Genomic DNA, 25,121 nt, shown 5'->3' on the forward strand with positions numbered 1-25,121 from the left:
AGTTTTCCTTGTAGAGGTCTTTCACTTCCTTAGTGATTTCTTTTGTAGCTATTGTAAATGAGACTGATTTCTTTTTCTGCTAGTTTGCTGTTGGTATACAGACACACTACTGATTTTTGTATACCGATTTTACTGAATTACTTTATGAGATCTAAGAATTTTTTGGTGGAGCTTTTAGGGTTTTGTATATATAAGACATGTCCGCAAACAGGAACAATTTGACTTCCTTCTTTCCAATTTGGATGCCGCTTTTTTTTTTCTCTTACGTAACTGCTCTGGCTAGAACTTCCAGTATTATGTTGAATAACAGTGGTGAAAGTGGGTATCTTTTCTTGTTGTAGATCTTTTCCCCATTCAGTATGACGTTGGCTGTGGGTTTATCAGATACAGCCTTTATTGTGTTGAGGTATCTTCCAACCTAACTTGTTGAGCTTTCATTATGAAAGGATGTTGAATGTTATCAAATGCTTTTCCTGTGTCTATTGAGATGATAATATTGTTTTTGTCCTTCATTCTGTTGATGTGATGTATTATGTTGATTACTGGTTTATTTATTCCTTACATCCCAGGAATAAATCCCATTTGATCACAGTGAATTACAATGTGCTGCTGGATTCAGTTGCTACTAATTACTACAAAATACTATTTTTCTTGAGAATTTTTGCATCTATGATCATCAGGAATATTGGCCTATAGTTTCCTTTTTCTTTCTAGTGTTTTTCATTTGTTTTTGCTTCTGTTTCTGCTGTGTCTTTGTCTGGTTTTTACATTAGGGTAATGCTAGTCTTGTAGATTGAGTTTAGAATTCTCTAGTGAAACACCCTAGGCTTTTCTTTGATGGGAGATTTTGTTTTTGTTTTTTGTTTTTTGAGATGGAGTTTCGCTCTTGTTGCCCAGGCTGGAGTGCATTGGCACGATCTCGGGTCACTACAACCTCTGCTTCCCAGGTTCAAGAAATTCCCCTGCCTCAGTCTCCTGAGTAGCTGGGACCACAGGTGTGCGCCACCATGCCTGGCTAATTTTCTTTTTGTATTTTAGTAGACATGGGGTTTCACCATGTTGGCCAGGATGGTCTCAATCTCCTGACCTCATATCTGTCTGCCACGGCCTCACAAAGTGCTGGGATTACAAATGTAAGCCACCACGCCTGGCCGATGGGAGATTTTTAAATTACGGATTTAATTTCATTACAGTAATTGGTCTGTTCAGGTCTTCTTTTCTTCTTGGTTGAATCTTGGTAAGTTCCATGTGTCCAGAAATTTATTCATTTCCGCTAGGGTTTCTAATGTGTTGGTGTATAGTTGTTCATAATAGTTACTAATGATCCTTTGTATTTCTATGATATTAGTTGTAATGTCTCCTTTTACTTCTGAATTATTTATTTGCATATTTTCTTGCTTATTCTAGCTAATGGTTTTCATTACCTTTTCATAAAAACAAATTTTTTTTTTTTGAGACAGAGTCTGGCTCTGTCGCCCAGGCTGGAGTGCAGTGGCATAATCTCAGCTCACTGCAACCTCCGCCTCCTGGGTTCAAGCAATTCTCCTGCCTCAGCCTTCCAAGTACATGGGATTACAGGTGCCCACCACCACGCCTGGCTAATTTTTGTACTTTTAGTAGAGATGGAGTTTCACCATGTTGGCCAGGCTGGTCTCGAACTCCTACCCTCAAGTCATCCACTTACCTAGGCCTCCCAAAGTGCTGGGATTACAGGTGTGAGCCACCGCACCTGGCTACATTTTCATTTCATTGATCTTTTGTAAAGTTTTCATCTCAATATTGTTTCTTTTTGTTCTTGCTCTGATCTTTATTATTTCTGTTCCTCTACTGATTTTTGGCCTGGTTTAGGTTTTATTCCTAGTTCCTTGAGATGCGTCATTAAGTCATTTATTTGAAATCTCTGTGTGTTTTTGGTGTAGGCTTTTATTGCTATAAACTTCCTATTTCATACTGTTTTTTCCATATCCCATAAGTTTTGGCATGCTATGTTTCCTCCCCACCTACCCTGCCCCCTGGTTCAAGTTATCATGACAGGTGTTTCTATTTTTATTGTTTCAATAATTTTTTTTTTTTTTTTTAAGACAGGGTCTCACTGTCACGGGGCTGAAGTGCAGTGGTATGATCTCAGTTCACTGCAACCTCTGCTTCCCAGGTTCAAGCGATTCTCCTGCCTCGGCCTCCCAAGTAGCTGGGACTACAGGCACGTGCTACCATGCCTGGCTAATTTTTGTATTTTTAGTAGAGACAGGGTTTCACCATGTTGGCCAGGATGGTCTCGATCTCTTGACCTCATGATCCACCCGCCTTGGCTTCCCAAAGTGCTGGGACTACAGACGTGAGCCACCGTGCCCGGCCTTCTTTTCTTTTCTTTTCTTTTCTTTTTTTTTTTGAGACAGAGTCTCCCTCTGTCACCCAGACTAGAGTACAGTGCTGCACTTTCAGCTCACTGCAAACTCTGCCTCCCAGGTTCAAGTGATACTCCTGCCTCAGCCTCCTGAGTACCTGGGATTACAGGCACCTGCCACCAGGCCCGCTAATTTTTATGTTTTAAGTAGAGACAGGATTTCACCATGTTATCCAGGCTGGTCTCGAACTTCTGATCTTACATGATCCACCTGCCTCAGCCTCCTAAAGTGCTGGGATTATAGGCATGAGCCACTGTGCCAGGCCAAATTGTAAAACTGCCTTCTTAATTTCTTCATTGGCCCATTTGTCATTCAGGAGAATGTCAATTTTCATGAATTTGTACAATTTCAAAAGTTCCCCTTGTTATTGATTTCTAGTTTTATTTCATTTGTTAGAAAAAACTACTTGATACGATTTCAATTATTTTACATTTGTTGAGACTTGTTTTGTGGCCTAACATCTGATTTCTTCTAGATAATCTTCCATGTGATGATGAAGCTAATGTGTACCATGCAATGGTTGGATGAAAAGTTCTGGAAATGTCTGTTAGGTCCATTTGGACTAAAAGGCAGTTTAAATCCAATGTGGGTTTTTTGTTGTTGATTTTCTGTCTAGATGATCTGTTCAATGATGAGCATGGGGTACGGAAACCCCCAAATGACACTGTGCTGAAATCTCTCTCTCTTTTTGGATCTAATAATATTTGTTTTGTATATTTGGGCGCTCTACTGTTGGGTCCATATATATTGACAATTGTATTTTCTTCCTGAGTTGATTCCTTTATCACTCTATAATGACATTCCTTGCCCTAAACATTTTTTACTTAAAGAGATGGGGTCTTGGTATGTTGCCCAGGCTGGAGTGCAGTGGCTACTCACACAGGTGTAATCACAGCACACTACCACCTTGAACTCCTGGACTCAAGCAATCTTTCCACCTCAGCCTCCCAAGTCGCTGGGACTACAAGTATGCACCACCACACTGGGCTTCTTTTCAGAGTTTTTGACTTAAAGTCTGCTTTGTCTGATATAAGTATAGCACTCCTGCCCACTTTGGTTTCTGTTTGTGTGGAATATGTTTTTCATCCCTTTACTTTCATTCTATATGTGTCTTTATAGGTGATGTGAGCTTCTTGTAGCCAGTATATAGTTGGGTCATTTAAAAAAATCTGTTTAGCTAGTTTATATCTTTTAAGTGGGGGAGTTTAATCCATTTACATGTAAGGTTATCATTTATAGGTAGGACTTACTCCTGTCATTTTGTTAATTATTTTCTGGTTGTTTTGTATATCCTTTTTTCCTTTCTTCCTCTCATTATTTATAATTACAGTTTAGTGGTTTTCCATAATAATAAGGTTTGATTATTTTATCTTTCTCTTTTGTGAAACTCACTCTACCAGCGAGTTTTATGTTTTTGTGTGTTTTCACGACAGTAATTATCATGTCTTTGCTTCCAGATGGAGGACTCCCTTGTGTATTTCTTGTAAGGCTGGTCTAGTGGTGATGAATTCTCTCACTTCTTGCTTGTCTGGGAAAGACTTTATTTTTCCCTCATTTCTGAAGGATAGCTTTGCTGGGTATAGTATTCTTGACTGGCAGTTTGTTTTTTGTTTTCTTTTTACCACTTAGAATACATCATTTGCATTCTCTCCTGGTCTATAAAATTTCTGCAGAGAAATCTGCTGTTAGTCTAATGGGAGACTCTGTTATATGTGACTTGATGCTTTTCTCTTGCTGTTTTTAGAATTTTCTCTTCTCTTTGACTTTTGACAATTTGACCATAACAGGTCCTCGGGAGAACCTTTTTGGTTGAATCTATTGGAGGACCATTGAGCTTCTTGGATTTGGATGTCCACATCTCTCCCCAGACTTGGGAATTTTCCAGCTATTACTTCACTAAATAGGTTTTCTATACCATTTCCCTTCTCTTTTCCTTCTAAACACCCATAAAATTTTTTTTTTTTTTTTTTTTTGCTTAATTGTGCTCCATAATTCTTGAAGGCTTTTCTTCACTCTTTTTAATTATTTATTTTCTTTCCCACTAACTGATTAATTTCAAATGACCTATCTTCAAGTTCAGAGATTTCTTTTTTCTTCTGCCTGATCAGATTCACTGTTAAAGCTCTCTATTGTTGGTTTTTATTTTTAATTTCATTCATTGAATTTGTCAGCTGCAGGATTTCTGCCTGGTTCTTTTTTTATGATTCCTATCTCTTCGTTGAATTTTTCATTCATACTGTCAATTGCGTTCCTGATTTCACTGCATTGTCTGTCTGTATTTTCTTGTATTTTGCTGTACTTCTTTAAGAACATTATTTTGAATCCCTTTTCTGGCATTTTTTAAATTTAATTTTTACTAGGGTCTACTACTAAAGAATTATGTTCCTTGGGTGATGTCGGATTTCCTCACTTTTTCATGTATCTTGTGTCCCTTGATGTCTGTACATCTGGTAGAACAAATCACCCCTTCCAAACTTTGTACAGTACAGTTGGGTTTTAGTGTGCCAACTGGGAAGGGCTTAGTTACTCTGTTTCCAGGTGCAGTGGTATAGTCTCCCTACAACTTCTTTAGCTGTATTCAACATCAGTAACTGTGGGCACTTCAGTTGTCCAGGGTGTAGCAGTTTGTGGCAGCAGAAGTGGCAGTGTAGGCTGTAAATGTCCTCAGTGTCAGGGGCTTTTGGGGTCCTGTTATTTTTGTTTTCCCCACAATGGGAAGACTCAGCTGAGGGGATACCTCTTGGTATCAGGTCTAATGGCCTGCAATCAGCTGCAGCACCACTGGGTTCCAGGTGTAGGTGCTCAGAGTGGCTATGGAGCCGGGGTCCTATGCTTAGAATCTCATGAACTTATTGTGGCATCTGGGTCTTGGGGTACAGGTTTGCTCCCTGGGGCAGAGTTGGGTGTACACTGCCCACAGTGCCACGATCTGACTCTAATCCATTCCCAAGCAGCTCAGGGGGTGAGATTATAGCTGTGATTCTACTCCTGGGTGGGGTGGGGGCAGGGCATAGCACTGGTCCAAATCAGGAAGAAGGGGTGCTCTGGAGTTTTGGTCCTGAGAAGTTGGGTACAGCTGCAATTCAGGAACCTGAACCAATAGGGCTTAGTGGCATCTTGGGTCCCAGGGGAAAAGGCACCATGTAGTAGTTACTCTTGACCCTGGGATGGTGAGGCTTGGCAGTTCTGTGAGACCAGGTGTAGCAGCAAGTACCCTAGAATGGCAGAGCACAGCTGTCATTTGAGTCCTGGGGAGGCAAGGAACTCCATTCCGCAGGGCTGTCTCAGCAGCTCAGACTCTAGGGGGCAAGTCTAGCTCCAGGGAAGCAGGGCACTAGAGTCGTTTGGCCTGTGGGGCTGAGTGTCTCGGCTGAGCCAATGCTCTATTTATCTGGGATGGCAGGGTACCGTGTCAGTTCAGCCCTGGGATGCACAGCCCTCAGTTCAGTCAGGGCACTGATTCCTAGGGGTGGGGGGCAGGGGCAATGTGCCACTTCAGCTCAGGCTTGGGGGATGTGACTGCTCTGGGTGGCCAATGCACCATTTCCTGGGATGCAGGAAACTGCTTCAACTTAGACACTGGGGAGGTGTGACCACTCTGAGTGGTCAAGGTAGTGTTTTCCCAGGAGGCAGGGTACCACTTCAGCTCTGGCCTGTGGGCACGGAGGAGAAGGGTAGGTGAAGCAGCTCCACCTCCACTTGGCCCCTTGGGGAAGGGTGTAACTGCTGCTTGCAGCTCAGCTTCGGGATGTCGGTCACCAGTCTCGATTAGTTTGATGGCAGTTTTGCCTCAGGGATAAAGGGAAGCTGTGGCTACTCCAGGAGCAAGTCACACTCCCGCTGTAGTTCCAATTCCTAGGTAGTGGAACACAGCAGCCACATGCGCTACAGGGGCTGAGCAGTGTTGGCATTGTCTCTTGGGGGAGCACAGCTGTGTGGACTCCAGGCAGCTCCCTCAGCTGGGCTTAGCACCTTGAGGACTGCAGGGGACCCGAGTGGTGGGGTCTGTAGGTGTCTGAGGTGGTAATGGGGGCTCCTGGGATCCTCTTGCTTACCTCCTCACCAAAGGGAAAAGCTCCTCCTGGGTCCCAGCTGATCCCAGTTGCAGGATGGAGTGGTGGTGTTTGCTTGGTGTTTCCTTCCATTCTCTAAGTGGCCATCCCAAGGGTGCTCACCAGTGTCTCTGTTACACCTCTGATATACTCCGAGACTCTCCTCAGTTATTTTCATTAACATGTAATTTTTTGTTCATTGCTCTGTCTTTTTGAGAAGGACAAGCACTATGGGGAAAGTCAGTCATCTTGCTGATATTACCTCTCATTTCTTTTTTTTTTTTTTTTTTGAGACGGAGTCTCGCTCTGCCGCCCAGGCTGGAGTGCAGTGGCCGGATCTCAGCTCACTGCAAGCTCCGCCTCCCGGGTTTACACCATTCTCCTGCCTCAGCCTCCCGAGTAGCTGGGACTACAGGCGCCCGCCACCTCGCCTGGCTAGTTTTTTGTATTTTTTAGTAGAGACGGGGTTTCACGGTGTTAGCCAGGATGGTCTCGATCTCCTGACCTCGTGATCCACCCATCTCGGCCTCCCAAAGTGCTGGGATTACAGGCTTGAGCCACCACGCCCGGCCTACCTCTCATCTCTTAATTGGGTTGTTTTACTTTTGTTGTTGAGTTGTAGAAGTTCTTTATACATTTTGTTAAATCAAGTTTAGCCTAACGCTGCCTCCTTATGTATTTTAAGTTCAGCCTAAAGGTTTCTCTGTACCTAGTGAACTATAACCTAAATGGAAGTGTAAACAGACTTTGTAACCTATTATCATACCAATCATCAAGTTTTGGCCAAAGAGGGCCAACTGTTCTAACTGTGTTCAAATGAGGCAAAAGTTAAGTTGTAACCAATCAACTGTTTCTGCACCTCACTTCCATTTTCTGTACATCATATTCCTTGTTCTGTCCATAAATCCTCTTCTGCCACGTGGCTGTGTTGGAGTCTCTGAGACTACTCCGACTCAGGAGGCTGCACGATTTCTGAATCATTCTTTGTTCAATCAAACTCTGTTAAATTTAATTTGGCAAAAGATTTTCTTTCAACAATTATGATATTAACCCTTTATCAGAAATGTAATTTGCAAATATTTTCTCCAATTCCTTGGGTTGCTTTTTCATTCTGTTGATAGTTTCCTTTGATGCATGAAAGTTTTTAATTTTGAGTAGACAAATTTATTTTTTCTTTTATTTTGATTCTGGTGTCAAATCTAAGACTCTGTTACTAAGTAAAACATCATAAACATTTATCCACTATGTTTTCTTCTAAGAGCTTTATAGTTATAGCTCTTACATTTAGTTCTTTAATTTTATGTTAATTTTTGTATATAGTATAAGGTAGGAGTCCAACTCCATTCTTTTGTATGTGGATGTCCCGTTTTCCCAGCAAAGAGTGTCCCTTTGCCATTATACGGTCTTGGGCTTCTCTTTATTGGGAAGTTTTCGATTACTGATTCAATCTTCTTACTTGTTACAGGTCTATTCAGATTTTCTACTTAATTCAGTCAGTTATGGTAATTTGTGTCTTTCTAGGAATTTGTCCTTTTCAGAAACTTAGGTTCTAAACTCAGGCTAAGATATTTAACATCTCTAAACCTCCATTTCTTCATTGTAATAATAATAATAATAACAACAGTACCAATCTCAGGACAGTCAGAGAGACTAAAATACTTAATGTATTCATAAGACTCTGATAGTGCCTGACTCAGTGATTATCAGCAGGCTGTCACGAACAACTTCATTCCCTAATCTTCCGTCAGCACTCTCTATTCCAATTAATGGAACCAAATCCCAACCTAACCAAGTCCTGCCACCCATCCCAAATTCACAGTCCCATTTTCTCCATGTCACTTCTCTATCAAACCAAACCACATCCCAGTGTTTCAAAACATGAGTTGCATGTCCAATCTGTGAGGGAAGTACCAGAAGAATTAGGATTACAGTTTCAGTAAGGAGACACCAGGATTAGCCAAGAACCACGACTGAGGTCCATGGGGACAAGAACAAAGGACAGTGGCCACGAAACACCCACTTCTCTGCACAGGGGTGACAGCTAAACCCAGGGATTCCTCGACTCATCCTGGACATGTGTAGTGAGTGCTGGCCCTGTGCCTGCTGTGGTATCATGAATGTGGCTTTCTGTGGAACCCCATCTCTGCAGCCAGGTGCATGGTAAGGTCAGGCTAGTAGGTTTGGCTTTGTGCCCACAGGTGTGCTGGTTCTTACAGCACCAGATGTCCTTGGACAGTATAGAGACCAATGCCTCAGGAAAGTGATTCTCCAAAAAGCCCACCCTCCCTGCTGCCCACAAGGGGTCTTCGGAGGGATCGGGAGATGACTCAAACATGGAAATCCTTCCCTTGGTTTCTGGCAAGTGGCAAAACACAGTTTTGTAGGTTCTTCTGTCTTTCTCTATCTAAGTATAAGCTCACCTGTCTCAAGTGTACACCATTCCCAACCACCTCAACCTCCTACTGCACCCTGCAAAGCTCACAGTCCACCATCAGCACAAGTCCTTCTATCTCCATCTCCCCCGGGTGCTCTCCCCTTGTTCTTGCTCTGGCTCAAACATCTAAGCGGATGGATGTCCCCTCTGGTCTCTTCTTTAGAAACCTGTTCTCTGGGGCTCACGTCACATATTAAGTTTCCCCTTCCTTCATGAAAAACTTAGCACCTGGCTTGCTGTTTGTGTCTCCACTTCTATTCTTGTTATCATTCTTGTTGTTTTCAAGATCCACAGAGATGGGAGGACCACTGCCTGCCCTCTCCATTCCTGAACCTTCTCACCCATCAGCTCATCTCTTTGTTCCCACAAATCATGCTACACATGCTTATCACCAGTGATCATGCTAATGCTAATGCAATGATCTTGCAATGATACTGTCATGACGGCAATGATGTTTACTGAAGGCATCACTCACTGTCTCCCGCGTCTCCACTTCACACATCCCACTCTGCTCACATCGCCTACTTTTCCAGCTCGCTTTTTCAAATACCTGCATCCCAAAACATGTCCTCACGAGAACCTCCAGTCCCGTGGCATTGCCCCTCACCCTCCTCTGTCCCCAGCTTTGATCCCACATCCAACACAATAACCACACTCTTACACACACCCTTCTCTCCCTCCTTGCACTTGTCTGGGAAATCCCGAATCTGGATAATTCACTTTCCTACCCATGTACTGAGGAGTGAATGTGGCTAGAGAAAAGCTCAGCCCATGCCAGCTGTTCCTCCTTGGAGTCAGGGCCACAGGCTCGAGGTGTTTCCTCAGTGCTGCTCACTGTCAAGAGCGACTCTGTCCCGGCTCTGCTCCTCTCCTCTCATGGGCTCTCAAACTTGCGGCAACAAGGCCTTCACTCCCACTAGGCTGACGGAGGCAAGAATGTCCCAAGGGTGCTAATGGCCTCTGCCTTTCCAGGTCTGACAAACTTTTTTTTTTTTTTTTTTTGAGACAGAGTCTTGCTCTGTCCACCAGGCTGGAGTACAGTGGCACAATTTTGGCTCACAGCAACCTCCACTTCCCAGGTTCTAGCGAGTCTCCTGCCTCAGCCTCCCTTTTATTTTTTTTTTGAGATGGAGTCTGGCTCTGTTGCCCAGGCTGGAGTGGAATCGTGCAATCTCGGCTCACTGCAGCCTCCACCTTCCAGGTTCAAGTGATTCTCTTGCCTCAGCTCCCCCAGTGGCTGGGATTACAGGTGTATGCCACCATGCCTGACTAATTTTTGTATTTTTAGTAGAGATGGGGTTTTACCATGTTGGCCAGGCTGGTCTTGAGCTCCTGGCCTTAGGTGATCTGCCTGCCTGGGCTTCCCAAAGTGCTGGGATTACAGGTGTGAGTCACCATGCCCGGCCCAGTGAACAATTCTTGGTCATCATCTTGCATCACCTTCCGTCAATATGGCGCATGGCTGGTTACTTCCTCTCTCCGCCCACTCCCAGTTCTCCACCTGCCTCCCTGACTGCTCCTCCTCAGTTTCTGATCTAGTGCTCCTTTCTGCCTCCTCAATGCCCTTGGGGAGGGACAGAGCCTTCAGCCTTCTTCTGAACACTGTTCTTCCCCTATGTCAATGCTCATCAAAGTTCAACACACAGAGTCACCCTGAGAGCTTGTTAAAACCCAGATTCCTGGATCCATCTCCACGACATCTTGATGCAGTCTGGGGAGTGGCCCGGGAATCTGAATGTCTAACAGGCACTCAGGTGCTGCTTTGGACGCAGGTCACTGCACTAAGCTTCGCATTAGCAAGGATCCAGCGAATAGCAAGCAGCCCCACAAACACACCAAACACTAACGACAACCCGTTTACATCTCCAGCCCAGAGGTCACTGGGCATCTCTGTTGCCTCCAACCCTAACCTAATCTCAGCTCCCCAGTACGCCCATCTCAGAAGAACTGCTCACCCTGTGGCCCCAGAAAACCCCAGGATACAGCCTGCTTTTCCCTCTTCACATGCCCATCTCTCATCATCAATCATGCCTGCTCTACTTTTAAAATGCAGCCCAATCCCACCTCATTCCCTTGCCTCTCCTTTCTCCAGGCCACTGTTACCCCCAGTCATCTCCCCACTCGTTCTGCAGCCACGTCCTCACTACTCACACAGAAGCCAGAGCCAAGCTGTAAAACATCAAGCAGACCCTGTGAGGACCCCAGAGGCTTCCATGGATGTGAAATAAAATCCACACTTCTGGGGCCTGCCCTGCCGACCTCCCTACCCAGTCCGGCTGCTTTCCCCGCACACTGGCTGGGATGCTGTACCTTCATGTCCCATCACCACAGTGGATGACCTTCTAGAAGCTGGAAGTTAAGCAACAGTTGCCCCTGGAAATGTAACCCTTTTCCATGGACCTCAAGGAAGGGCCCACAGGAGACTGTTACCACGTCGGCCCTTTCTTGCGCTAACGAGGTCGCCATCTCTGGGAAACAAGGGCCATCAGCACGGACTCAGCTTGTGACACGGCCTGGATCGGAGTCAGGGATCAGCAGGAGATGTGGGGGGAGCCTGAGCTGCACCGAGACAAGACGTGGCACTGGGAGGGGCACGGTGCCCAGGACTCACCAGAAAGGAGCACAGGAAGATGAAGGAGACGAAGTAGAAGTAGGCAAAGTCACTTCCACACTCGGTGGCGTTGGCCTGCTCATCACAGGCCTGGTTGCTCAGGCAGGACAGCATGATCTCGTGCCAGGCCTCCCCCGTGGCGCTCCTGAGAAGAAGGGCAGAGCTGTGAGGCCCACAGAGGCCCTCGAGGGAGCCTGAGCCCTGTGGGGCTGCCAAGCGTGCCCGCTCCTTTGGCCTCCTTCCCACAGAGAGCTCACACGTGTGCAAGGCCTGGGTCACAGATGCTGTTCCTTCAAAGGAGCCTTCGGCACTAGATTTCCAAACTGACCGTTAATCGGGAAAGCGCTGCTTACTAAAAAGTATCTATGGCACCAGGGGCCAACGCCAGGGCGAGCACTTCTTTGTGGACACCACAGGCCCCAGTTGTCCTCCTGACCTCCTCCCAGACACACGCCATCCTGGTCTTCTTCATTTCCAGAAATGGTGACTCTCCTTCCAACTGCTCCAACCAAACATGTGGGCATCATCTTTGCCTCCTCTCTCTATATATATCCTGTTCATCAGCTCATCTGCCTTCAAAACACAGCCAGGCTCTCACCACTCCTCACTGTCCTAGGCCAAGTGATCATGGCCTGCCCTGTGCTATGGAAGCTTCCAAGCTGGTCTTCTCACTCTGCCCTACACAGCAGGAAGCAGGGCCACTAAGCACAGGTCAGATCACATTCTTTCTCCTCTCAAAACCCTCCAACGACTTGCCTCACTCATCAGAAATGCCAAAATCCACATGACTGCCCACTGCACTGTGGGACCTGCTGCCCACTCTTTCCCTGACTTCACCCCCATCTCGGTTCCAGCTCAGTCCACTCCAAGCACCCTGGCCTCTGCTGGTCCTTGAACACCTCAAGAGCACCCTGCCCTGAGCAGCCACCCTGGATGCTGCTGCACGGAGTCTGTTCCTGGACACAGCCAGCACCAGGGGCTTGCAGGATACAAATGGGTCAGAGGCCTGGGTCCCCACCTCCATGTGTCTGTGTGGTCAGCCCTGGGCATAAGCTGGGCCCACTCCTCACTGATGACAGCCAGAGGCAGGGGTGTTCCTGCAGGGCTGCTGCTTCAACCTGTGCCGGGCCTGACTGATAAGGGTGTTCCCAGGCAACACAAAGTTCAGGGAGAAACAGAAAGCCGTGAGACCAAAGGCCTCAAAACTAAGGCTGACTTCATAGGTTTGCCTTAAATCTTCTGTGGCATGAGGCAGAATATTAATAAATGATGAAATAAAATTAACAGAGCAGCTAAAGCCCAGGCAAACAACATCATTTGGGGACACTGTCAGCCTAAGGGTGCTTGCTTATCTTATGCAAAGAAACAAGAGTCCAAGAGGTGTCTCCAGGCAGCTCAGCAAAGCAGGTCTGGGTCTGCACTCGGCCCAGCATGCATCTGCAGGCAGGGTGGGCTGTGTCGAGCAACCCCCAGGGCTGGCTGTGCAGCAGCCCAGTGAGTGCATTTGCAAACATGAACTGAAATGGTAAATCCCTAAAAGAGCTCCTTCCTTCTGTCCTAGGTTCACGAGTGATAAACTGTGGAAGACTCAGGAGGCAGGAAAACATACCACCTCCCCTGTGCTCCCAAGTTCACTCTCAAACCAGGACGGCCATAGCACCCGTTCCGCGCCCAGGAACAGCAGCTGATGCTTAGCCCTCTCCTGGGCACATCTCCGCCAGGAGACCCCGGAATGCCCAGAAGCTTGTGCCACGGCCTCTTGGCCCCTCCAGGTTCTGCCTGTTACTTGGCTTGGCTGCATCCAGGAGCCCAGGGAACAGCGGCTCCCATGAGAGATAGTGGAAAATAAAGGTGTGTTCAGACCAGCAGTTACGGCCAGTTGGGTTCCTTGGGCCACTGAGCAGCTACAAACTCTGCTGGCAGCAGTTCCCCCTATTGCCCTACTGCCCTCGATCCCACCGATCCCTGTAGTCAACGAGGGCACAGGTGGAAAGCTGGAGGCCGCACATCAGGAGAGACCCCGCTAGGCACCTCTGTCCTCCCAGACCTCCGCCTGGAGCCTCACTGGAGGCCCCCAAGCTGCCGCCAGGGAGCACAGATGAGGCAGCAGAGGCTGGCCTGGCCCAGAACTCCCAGGATGACCTCCCTCAGGGCTTCCCTTCAGCCTGTTCTGAGATTGGGGCAAATATCAGGAGCCTTTGGAAAAGATGAGCAGAGAAAGGGGAAGAACCAGAAAGGCCTGCTGAGGGGAAGCCAGTGGGGTTGGGGGATTAGAAGTGGGCGGTCTCCGTGGTTGGCACCCACCCTTCTTCATCCTCAGTAAAGCAGCCACTGATGGAAGAAGAACGGACATTGGCCTGGGTTGACCGAACAACACACCTGAACAGCAGCATCAGGGCTTGCAAAAACGTCCGGAAGTTGTTGTGGCGGTTGATGCTGGTGTCATCATCCAGGGCAATATTCCCAAACACCTGCAATGGAGAAGAGCAATGGCACGGACTCTGCTGGGTCTGCAGGAGCCGCGGCAGGTGGACCAAGCCAGAGAGGGCGTGCAAGCCACACAAGGACCCCACATGAGATGGGCGGCCGCCCTCCCCAGAGAACTCCCACCTGGGAGAGGCCAGTGCGCGTTCCCAGTATAGACACCCTCTCAGTGGCCACATATGTGCCAGCTCCAGCTCTGAACCTGTCCACAGATGCAAGTCTGAAACACTCCCAAGAACGGCCCCCGGCCAAGCTTGCGAGGCCTCTGCCACACATAACACAGGAAGTGTTTTCAAGTGGGATCATCAGCGGCTCCAAAGCAGGCATTATGTTGGTAACAGGTCTGACAGATCATGGGAAAATGTCTTTGTAAAACATATGCAATAGCACGAGGGGCTTTTTATTCATTTTAACTGACTTTTCCGCACTAAGAAATGCAAATGGGTCAATAATTGTACTCAGCCCAGAATCTGGAATCTGGCTGCAAATGTATGAACTATCCACAGAGATCAGTAACATCCATGCTCTGTACATCCACAGACCAAAGCAGGAAAAAAAAGATGTATTTCTTTAAATAGCATCAGATCTCTGCAAATTTTAAAGCAAAAGAACTCTTCAATCCCTGAAATAGAGTTCAGAAATCAGCTTTCAGCAAACCTTTGAAACGCTGGCACCTTCCATCACAAATTAACCCTTGGGTCCCTCTTCCGTCCCTACTGTCGGAAAAGTGGTCAGATGCCAAAGATTTATAACTGGGACACTGCTTGATGGTTTTCAAATGCTTATTCCCAAATAGCTGACAAAGTGTTCTTTGGCAAAATAAAGAAAATCTAAATTATGCAAGCCAAGTTTGCCCAGTGCAAGGATCTGATGTGCTCCTGCTCGCATTCTCAGGCAGTTTTCCTCCGTAGCATGTAACCCCCCGCCGTGGGTCAGGCCTGTCCTTCAGCGCGGCTGCCAGACTAACAGAATAAGCGACCACTGCTGTGCAGGCCCCTCGGCAAACGCAGCTGTGCTCAAATGCGCTGCCACCACACAGCCAGCACCCATTCTGACCTGTGCCCTGACACCCTACCATCACTGGGCGGAAGCCCGTGCGGCCCTCAAGAACACCAAGGTGCATCCACCTGGAGAGGTGGCAATGGGCCGAGGGCCAGGGCTGCTCCACACCAGGATGGCCCTGGGCAAGCAGCCCGATCTTGTGGCACCTCCTGTCCTCCTCCATAGAACAGTCTTTCTGAGGGTTACATAAGTTTAGGTTGGGCATGGTGGCTCACACCTGTAATCCCAGCACTTTGGGAGGCTCAGGCAGGTGGATTGCTTGAGGTCAGGAGTTCAACACCAGCCTAGCCAACATGGTGAAACCCCGTCTCTACTAAAAACACAAAAATCAGCCAGGCGTGGTGGCGCATGCCTGCAATCCCAGCTACTCGGGAGGCTGAGGCAGGAGAATCACTTGAACCTGGGAGGCAGGGCTTGCCGTGAGCCCAGATCACACCACTGCACTCCAGCCTGGGTGACAAAGCCAGACTCTGTCTCAAAATTAAAAAAAAAAAAGTGTGAGAAAAGAGGATTACATAAGTTCATAAAGTGCTCCAAGCAGGATCTGGCTCATAAAGAATGTTCACTAAGGATCAACTGATTATGACGACGACTTAACAATCATGATCAGTGCCCCACTGCTCTGGGGGACGGGAGGCTGGGACCATGCTCTGTCCCGAAGGGGAGCACCCACCTGCATGCCGATGATGGCGTAGATGAAGAACAGCATGGCAATGAGCAGACACACGTAGGGCAGGGCCTGCGGAGACAGGGGCCGGTCAGCTACAGACGCCTCCCGGCCACCACGCCCAGGCCTCGTGCTACAGTGGCTGGGCCTTTGAGGTCATACAGACCTCAGCCTACTCCAGCTTCATCCCACTGGCCACCAAGCCCCTCCACCAAGTGATGCCCCAGTTTCTTTATCTCTAACTCGGAGTCGTGAAACCCACCTCAGGGTTCTTGTAAGCATGAACAAGGGAACCTACGGGTAACTTAAAATGTCTTTATAAATGACAACAGGACAATGCATACAACCACGAGACCTGCATGCCATGCCCTCTCCCAGCCTCCCAAAGGAGGGGCCGCTGTGGTGGGGGCGGGGGAAGTGAGACAGAGGAAGGGGACAGAAAGCACGGAGGCCCCCCGCCTGGCCCACCTTGAAGGACTGGACAAAGGTCCACAGCAGGATGCGGATGGTGTAACCCTGGCGAAGCAGCTTGATCAGCCGCGCAGCTCGGAAGAGGCGGAGGAAGCTGAGGTTGATGAAATTGTTCTGCAGAGAAGAGGAATTGTTCTCTGACCTTCAGAAGCCCTGAAAGCGCAGGCAAGCTGCTGCCACCCTACAACCTCTTCCCACATCCCTGTGGCCCCAAAGAAAAGTGGTTAAAAAGATTAAAATAAAAAGTCTCTGTTTCACAGTCTAAGCAGCAATCGGCCACCAGAAAATCTTCCAGAAGTAAAGCTTGTCCTTGCAAATCACTTCTCATGCAGCAAATCAGAGAAAACCTCCTTGGCTCTAAGGCCTCTCCCCACCCCCAACCGTGAGCAACAGAGAGAAAAATTCTCCCAGGCAGCTCTCTGCTGCAGGTGAGCTGGGAGATCACCTGTGGCTGCGCCTCCAGCAGTGACCGCCTCTCACAGGACACGGCCAAGCTGACCACGTGCTGGGCATGACTGCTTCTCCACCGAGCACCCCTGAAGGGACCCCCGCCCAGGCTTCATGGCCATGCCCTTTCCTTCCTGGCTCAGACAGCAAAGCCCTTGCTTGCTGGACCCCAGCTGGGACCTGGCAGAGGGGCAAACACTTCCTCTGAGGCTGCTCCAGGTGTGCGCAGACAAGTTATGGAAGGTACAGGTGTTCTGCTGCTCACACCACGGAAGCCACCTCTGCAATTCACAGTCAAACAGGCCTCTGCTCTAGAGAACCCAGGCTGTCTAGTGTAGCTCCCTCATCCAAGGCGCTCAAAATCAAGCACAAGGATAAATGGATAAACCCGGGACTCCACAGATTACCTGGGAGTAAAGCCTCCACGTGGCCTCAGGGCACTTGAATTACTGTATTGGCACATCCCTTTCAGGGAAGCCGGCTCTGGGGAGGCGTCCATGCACAGATGGGGGTGCTTGTGGACCCAGGAGGCTTTCTGCCCTCTGTCTACCTAGAGGTCAGGTGCCCACACACAGCCTGAGAGCAGCTTCCTGCCACTGCAGCATTTAAAATATGCAAGCAGCTCAGGCTCAGAGACACGTTCGTGTTGTCAGATTCAGTCATCAAATAAAGAGAACACAGATGTCGAATGAGACAGCAGCAGCAGGAGCACGTGCAGGTGCAGAGGTGGTGAGGGCCTGGCAGAGCGTCCTGCCTCTCCAGGGCTACCATTATGTGGGAATGAGGCATTAGTGGAGGGGTGGGCCTCACTCTTCCTTGCAGGGACAGTGGCCCAACCCGTACTCAGAGGACCCTCTGCCTGGGTCTGCCACTTCCACTCGCAAGGGCAGGACGGCTGACGACTCAACGCGAGGGACTGGCTCTCAGGCGGGATGCTGGAACAGTGGGAGCAGGACTGGTTTTGAATGATATCTGTGGCCAGTGGGCACAAGGATGGGCTATGATCCAAATCAGCAAGGCGGCAGCAGTACACCTCAGGGTGTGACCCCAGAGGGCACCACAAGTGTACCCGTAGCTCCATAACCTGCTTGTGCCAGGGAAATAAAATCTCCGTGGTAGACAAGATGGCCAAGAACTCTGGGCCACGAGGACCCACAGAGCAGCCAGCCATCTTAGAAACATGGGTGCACGGGTGGAGGGCCGCAGTCTCCAGTGTCAGGAGACCCTTATGTAAGATGATGAAACAGAGCCGGGGGCTGGAGGATCCCACTCTGAAACCATGTGCTCAACGGGTCTGGAGGGGCAGGGACTGGGGCAACACAGCACCCGCTGGTTCACAGCATGGTCAGGCAGCGGCACAGACAAGATTTCCTGAAGACACTGGGGAAAATAAAGGTTGCCGCATATGAAGGAAGGACTGGAAGACAACAGGGCAGGTGCGTGGAGAGTAAGTTTGTCCAAATGACTTAACGCATGAATGCCAACCTCAGCCACCATCACTTTCTGCTTTTGTGGAGACCCACATTCCCCTCTTCCTCCTGGCTTCTCTTGGGGCTCCCGTGGGTAGTCAGGAGAGGCTGGGGGCAGGAGACGGGCGCCCTGGAGAGCTGTGAAGACAGACGGTGACGGCAGCCACAGATGTTCGAGCACAGCGTGGCAGGCCGGGCACCATGCCAGCTGCATGCAGGAGAGCAAGGGACAGAAGCACAAGCAGCACCATGCCGTGCACCTGCACCGTCACCTCTGGTCTCAGCCAGCCCCTCGGAGGCGGACACAGCCTGCCCCATCCTCACAGACTCCATGACCAGCCCCTCGGAGGCAGACACAGCCTGCCCCATCCTCAGAGAGTCCATGGCTTCTGTTGCAGCCACACCTACTTCAAGGTCAGGCCCTCCCTTACTTCCCCGAGTGGGAAAAGGTCTGTGGCGCCCCAAAGGCACATTATTGTGCCCTCAACATGGCGGCTGACTCACCTTAATGGGACAATGGTCCCTAACCCTTCAATCTTCACCTTTCTCAATCACAAAGTAGAAACATGGGGATACCCCGTCCAGGAGGTGGGGAGCACTTGAGAAAAGGGATTTAAAATTGCACTTAGCACTGCGGGACACCATGCCACGACAGTGACCCACTGACCCTGTATCCAAGACCACTGCAGCCTCTGGCCAGAGTCACACAGAAGTGAGGGCTTGTCCCGAGTGTCAGTTGGGCACCCCACCCAGATCTGTGGGCCACGATGTGGGCCAGGTACCACGCCAGAGGACAAGGCCCACCAGGTGCAGAAAAACTGCTACGTGGCTCCCACTCAGTCGTCACTCTAATGAGACGGGCGACTGAAGACGGGAAAGGGACGTGCACGTGCATGAGTAACACATCAGGCGTGGATTGCGGTGGAGAGAGAGGACGGGACAGACAGTGTGGGGAAGGGCTCTCTGAGGAGGTGACACTGAGCAGGGGCCTGACTGGCACAAGCTGGATGCGTGCAGATGGCATCACCTGGGTGTTTCTGCAGCATCAAATGGTATTTTCTCAAAACGCAAGCTCTTCCGCACAACTGTGAATCGCTGTATCACAAACATTCACTTTTACGTGACTCTCAAATATCTTCTACTTTACATTAATTTCCACAGTCACAGCTAAAGTTTGGTCGGTTACCAACTATCTTGGCTCTAAAATTCCCGAAGACCCAGCAGGAAGCTCCCGTTGGACCCGCACTCCACATAAGCCTGCTGACCGAGGCGCACACACAGTTCAGTGACATGCGAATGGGGGAGCCTGGGCTCCACTGCCTCTAGGGGCAGAGCCCCCTTCTTCTACTCAGCCCTACAAGAACCCTTCTGAATCATGAAGACAAAGACTCTAAGCCCTGCCCCTGAGCCCTGAACCCCAGGCCTGACCCCGCCCACCCCAAGGCAGGTCAGTCCAGGAAGGACAGATGCTACAGGGGACTCTGCAGAGGCCACCTGGGCAGAGGCGAGCCTTCTCGACTGGCACAATGGGGACACAGCAGGTGGGAGATGGCTGTGCAACAGGAACCATGGACTCGCAGGGATCAGGGACAAACTCATGTCCCTCAAAGCCTCCCCAAATCTGAGCCAGTCCCAACAGAAAAAACTGCCCTTGACATTTACCCACTCCAGAAACCCCATCTCCCTCTCCTTGGGCAGGTCTCAGGGAAGCCCCGCCCAAGGCCAGTTCCCAGAATCAAACTGCTGCCAGGAGGGCCCTCAGAAGCCCTGCTGGACGCCCACAGCTGAGGGAGGGAGCAGGCCAGAGGTGAGTGGGTGCAGCCGCATCGAACCACACGCCCAGAGGGCAGTGGGCTAGAGTCCCAGGAACCAGAGGGCAGGAGGGGAGCTGAGCAAGCAAAGCAAGGACTTGCAAGAACCGTTCAGAGTTGTGAAACCAACCGTTTCCTACATGTGATGTTTTCATGGATGGATATTTGCGTATTATTTACAAATTGGGGAGGTGTGAGCAGCAGGTGCACAACATACAGACGGAGACATGGGTTTTCGCATTGTATGTTGGTTGGATGGCGTGAGTCAGCAGGTAGGTTAAGATAAATCAAGAACAAAAACAGAAAACAAAAGAGAAAATGAGTCATCAACACAAGCAAAAACTCAAACTCTGATTACTTAACTAGAAAATTTTAGGATTTTGGTAAACTGCATATTTTTCTTAAAATATATCAGATCAAAACATATTTTTGAAGTCTGTAGATTATGCAGACAAGGTGGCATTCATTTGCATTCTTGTTTGTAATGCAAATCCAAAGATGACTCACAGACACATTTTTTTTTTTATTTCCAGGCAAAGAAATCAATGTCAGTTTCGTGCTTGCTTGGAGCCCTCTCTCTGGGTGCCCTTGCTAAAACTCTATTTTGATTTTTAAGTTGGGGATGGGAACTGACAGTCATATTTTTGCCTAAGAAAAAAAAGTGCATTCACAAAGTAAACATATGAAGTGGCTCCAAATGAAAAACAGACACACAGACAAAACAAAGCACCATCAGTCCACACGATGGCTTTCCCTTCATCTTTTCTCCTCCGGGCAGAACAGGAGACGACCTGGGCTCCAGGAGCAAGGGTGGCAAGGGGACACCTGAGCTTTCCAACCGACAGCTCTCAGGCCCCCACCTGCTGGGTTGGTTGTCCAGGGTTGGCAGGGGCTGCCAAGGAGGGCTTGCTTGAACCAAGGTCTGAAACGACCACAAACAGCCCCAGCCTTGACTGTCTCGCAGCAGAGGGACGGAGTGTGGGTTATTCTGGCTGCCTGCATTGCAGCAGGCATCTGCCTTCTATTAAGGCCTCTGCCCTATGCCAGGGCCTTTTTGGGGTGTGAGGAGGTTTCCCTAGAACCCGGCTGGGCACTGGGGCTCTCTGCACATCTCTGATGTCAGCCAGCAGTCAGCAGTCCTCGCCCCTCTTGGAAAGGAGCCGCACACATGCACAAACCACCCCTCCCCACCAAGCTCTGTCCTTACAGCTGGGAGCTCAATGTTTCTATCACTTTATTTGATGAATAAAGGTTTCTGTTTCCAAAGAGGAAGCCTTAGGAGTCAGCAATGCAGCCCACTTGTGCCTCTCGGAAAGTGCACTGGGACTAACTGCTTCTGCGTGAGACGCACAGGGAGGAGGCAGCCACGGGGAAACGCAACACCAGCGGACTAAACTTTCTTGATTTTTCTGATTAAATGGCAGATTTCAGCTTTTTTGCTTGGATTACTCACATCATTAACTTTTTTAAATCATAAAGCATGTCACATAAAAGATTATGCATAAATATTCTAAAGAAAAGTAAAACCAGGTATCTATACATATTCATCACCCAGCTTTACGAACGGAACATCACCATCACTTCTGAAGCCCTTCTTGGGTCTCCCTGCCTCCTCTGCAGATGCAGCAACTACCCTTCCTTCTTGTTAATCACGGCTTGTCTTTTCAGCTTTACCATAAACTCTGAAAATGCATTCTGTTTGCCTGTTCCTGGCCTTTGTTGTGGGATCCGGCCGTTCGCAGGCTTCTGTGACTTGCGCACACCTGTGTTCTGACAGCAAACTGTTTCTGAGAAGCATCCACACTGATGTCACTGGAAAGGGGCGCACACACAGAAACCCCCCAAAGCTGTGTTTCCAGTGGGGAGCTCAATTTCACATCATTTGTATATTTTCACTGCTATGCGGCCCTTCACTGCATTAGCAACGCTAACAACGGGTACATTCTATTACCGACGGGCACTCGGATGCCTCTGGTTGGCAGAACACTGGTGCCAGGAACACTGGTGTGAAGATGCCTCTGGTGGTCATCTATGCAGACGCCCTCTGAGATACATGCCTAGGAGTACAGTTACTGAGTTCACCTGTCCAACTTTCGAGGTGCTGCTGAGCCCTCCCAGAGGCTGTGCCAGCTGGCACGCCTACCAGCAGTGCCAGAGTTCTGGTTATTTAGATGTTTTGAAAGAGTCTTACTCCGTCGCCCAGGTTGGAGTGCAGTGGTGCAATCTCAGCTCCCTGCGACCTCTGCTTCCTGGGTTCAAGCGATTCTTGTGCCTCAGCCTCCCGAGGAGCTAGAATTACAGGGGTGCGCCATCACGTCTGGCTAATTTTTGTATATTTAGTGGAGACGGGGCTTCACCATGTTAACCACGCTTGTCTCGAACTTCTGACCTCAGGTGATCTGCCCACCTCGGCCTCCCAAAGTGCTAGGATTATAGGCCTAAGCCACTGCACCTGGCCTTCTCTTCTTTTAAAAAAATTTAACGTCAACATTATACTAGCCTAGTTAGAGAATGTTCACTCTTTTTCTGTTCTCTAGAAAAATCTGTTTAAGAGTGGAATTGTCCTTCCTTATATTTTAGGTAGAAACCTAATGTGTAAGACCACTAAAATCTGGCGTTTTCTTTATGGGAAGATTGTTTGTTGACTCATCTTCTTTAATGCTTTAATAAAGAACCATTTAGGGTTTTTCTCTCTTCTTCTGTCAGATTCGGTCATTTACATTTTCCTAGTAATGTGTTCACTTACCTCGGTTTTCAAATGTACCGGAATAAACTGTTCACAATATTCTCCTTCACCTTATTCACGTTAATCTCTCCTGTACCTGCCATCATGATCCTTTTCTCTGCCTTACATCATATATTTCACCTTCTTATTTTTCTTTGATTAATCTTGCCAGAGGTGTGTCAATTTTTAAGTCTTTAAAGAACCAAGTTTAGACTTTGATTCTCTCTAGTCTTTGGTTTCTACTTTCTTAATTTCTATTCTTAGACTTTTCTTCTACTTTATTGAGCTTATTCTGTTGTTCTTTTTCTAACTTTTAAAGTTAGATGCTAAACTCATTAATTTTTTACATTGTTTTCTTTTCCTAATATAAACATTAAGGTTATGAATTTCTTTCCAAGTACTGTTTCAGCTGTTATCTCATGAGCTTTAATATATAGTATTTTCATTGTTTTTCTGTTGTTTATATTTTCTAATTTCCATCATTTCATCTTTTACCCATGACTTAGTCAGAAATTTCTTTCCTCAAAAGTGAGAAGGTACCGTGCTTCAGCCACACAGGCCCTGTGATCACTTTGCTTCTGTCCACACTGGCTCCCAGTGCACTTTCACACCCAGCAGCAGCTGTCTCTCCTTCTCCCTCTGTCTCTCTCCTCCTGCCTCCCCGCCTCTCTCTCTCTCTCTCTCTCTTTTTAGAGATAGAGTTTTGCTCCGTTGCCCAGACTGGAGTGCAATGGTACAATCATAACTCAGGGCAGCCTCGAACTCCTGGGCTCCAGCGATGCTCCCACCTCAGCCTCCCAAAGCTCTGGGAGTACAGGCTTGAGCCAGCGTGCCTGGCCCACTTGGGTCTCTTGATGTGGAATTCCCACAGGCTGCCAGAACCTGCTTTGCAGGAGGAGCCCAGGCTGCACTTTCCTGCCCCTCACTGGAACAACTCTGATGTGGCATCCACACCACCCTCAGAGCTCCCCTGAAGGAAGGAGCCCAAATTACATGGAATTGCTTGAAGCTGGATCTCTTCCTTATCCAACTGCCCCCCTCCTCACCAACTATTCCTGGAAACATTTCCTAAAAAATCACATTTGGATCACAGGTTCTGATCCAAAGACAGGTGGCACCAGAGGTGGTTCCTTGGAAGCTGACTCTAAGGATGGAGCCTTGGGGAGTGGCTCACTGGCCAGATTCTCCTCTGTTGGTGGGTGGTAAGTGAGGTGACAGTAACTCCCGCTGTGCTGTAGCATTAAAACTGCTGAAACCTTCATCTTGGGTAAAGCTGTAAAGGGTTGAAAGGGGTGCAATAACGATGCTGCAAGACATCATGAGCATCCACAGGCTGTCAGGAATGGGCACTGCAAGGACGGTAGAGCTGGTGAACCATAGCTAAGTGCCCCCAGTTGCTCTGGGGAAAAAAAGTTACAAGTGTAAGTTGTCAATTAGCAACTCCAAGCATAACACAACTGTGGTCTGTGGTGGATTGTGCTGACCAGCCCGGGACTCAAGGGAGGACCAGGGCTCTGGAGAGGCCTCCACAAGTCTCTCGTGCTCCAGCGTCAGCACCCGGCGAGGGAGGGCAGGCCGGACATGCAGAGCAGGAACACCAGTGTGGGCGTGCCCCCAACACAGAGTTCTCAGATGCCCCGGGACTGCCTGGGCCTGCAGGAGCGTCCCCTCCCTGCCGGAGGACCTCACTTTGTCTTGCCTGAATACCTGCAGGAGTCTCAGCTGAGGTGGATGCTTTCCACAATGGTGCTCACTCTCCCCAAGATCCACCTCACTTCCCACACTGGCCACTAGACTCACAACTCGAGTTTTCACACAGGCTGCCTGGGGAAGCGGTGGTCCTGCCGAGTGAGAAACCGAGGCTGCTCAGTGAAGGGCTGTGTGATGTAATGGGTATGTGTGGGAGGAGTGTGGGAGGACCATGGTGGGAGGGACTGGATGAGGATGGGTGTTAGACAGGCTGGATAAAAAACTATTTTTAATGTAGGGGAGCTTTCTCCCATGACTCAGGATCCAATGCCCTGGGCAAGGGCACCTGAAGCAGGTGCTGACAGGCTGCGGGGATGACCCCCAGGAGCTTAGAAAACCTCATGGCCCACATTAAACGAGGTGGGGGTGCCAGAACTGCCTGGGCAGATGCTGAGCACAGGACCACAAGGCTCAGAGAGGTGGGCATGCTAGAAAGAACCTATCATGTACGATCTAAGTGCCCATGAGCCAACCAGCTTCTCAGAGCATTTTGGGAGGAGGGCACTGGCATCACGCACAAGGTCCCTGGTGGTTATCTCCTGCAGGCCAGGGTTGATGGGAGGAGACACTGTCACGGAGCAGGGATTCTTTTAGGCAGAAGAGAAGGCTCTGGAGCTGCAGAGTCTCCATGGCAGCCCACAATCACATGAGGATGGCTCCCTTCCACAGTTAGCTGCCTGGAACCACCACAGTGGGCGGCAAGGCCTCAATGGCAACCAAGAGCCCTGACCTGC

The 25,121-nt window shown here is 48.9% G+C and overlaps 1 protein-coding gene across 3 annotated transcripts in view; it reads right to left on the reverse strand.

Moving 5' to 3' along the window:
* The window catches only part of CACNA1B (calcium voltage-gated channel subunit alpha1 B), a 255,490-nt gene that overhangs the window by 39,035 nt on the left and 191,334 nt on the right, over positions 1–25,121 (reverse strand). For 2 of the 3 annotated variants that reach the window (XM_023227714.2, XM_023227715.1), the window contains exons 32-36: positions 20,044–20,049; positions 16,184–16,300; positions 15,722–15,787; positions 13,882–13,973; positions 11,503–11,647 (exon numbers count right to left, since the gene is read on the reverse strand). In XM_023227714.2, coding sequence (XP_023083482.1) covers positions 11,503–11,647; positions 13,882–13,973; positions 15,722–15,787; positions 16,184–16,300; positions 20,044–20,049 — 426 coding nt within the window. The remainder of the gene's footprint in view (positions 1–11,502; positions 11,648–13,881; positions 13,974–15,721; positions 15,788–16,183; positions 16,301–20,043; positions 20,050–25,121) is intronic. The other variant, XM_031934108.1, reaches the window with a different exon arrangement.

The sequence above is a fragment of the Piliocolobus tephrosceles genome, chromosome 14, assembly GCF_002776525.5.
Source record: "Piliocolobus tephrosceles isolate RC106 chromosome 14, ASM277652v3, whole genome shotgun sequence".
Taxonomy (NCBI): domain Eukaryota; kingdom Metazoa; phylum Chordata; class Mammalia; order Primates; family Cercopithecidae; genus Piliocolobus; species Piliocolobus tephrosceles.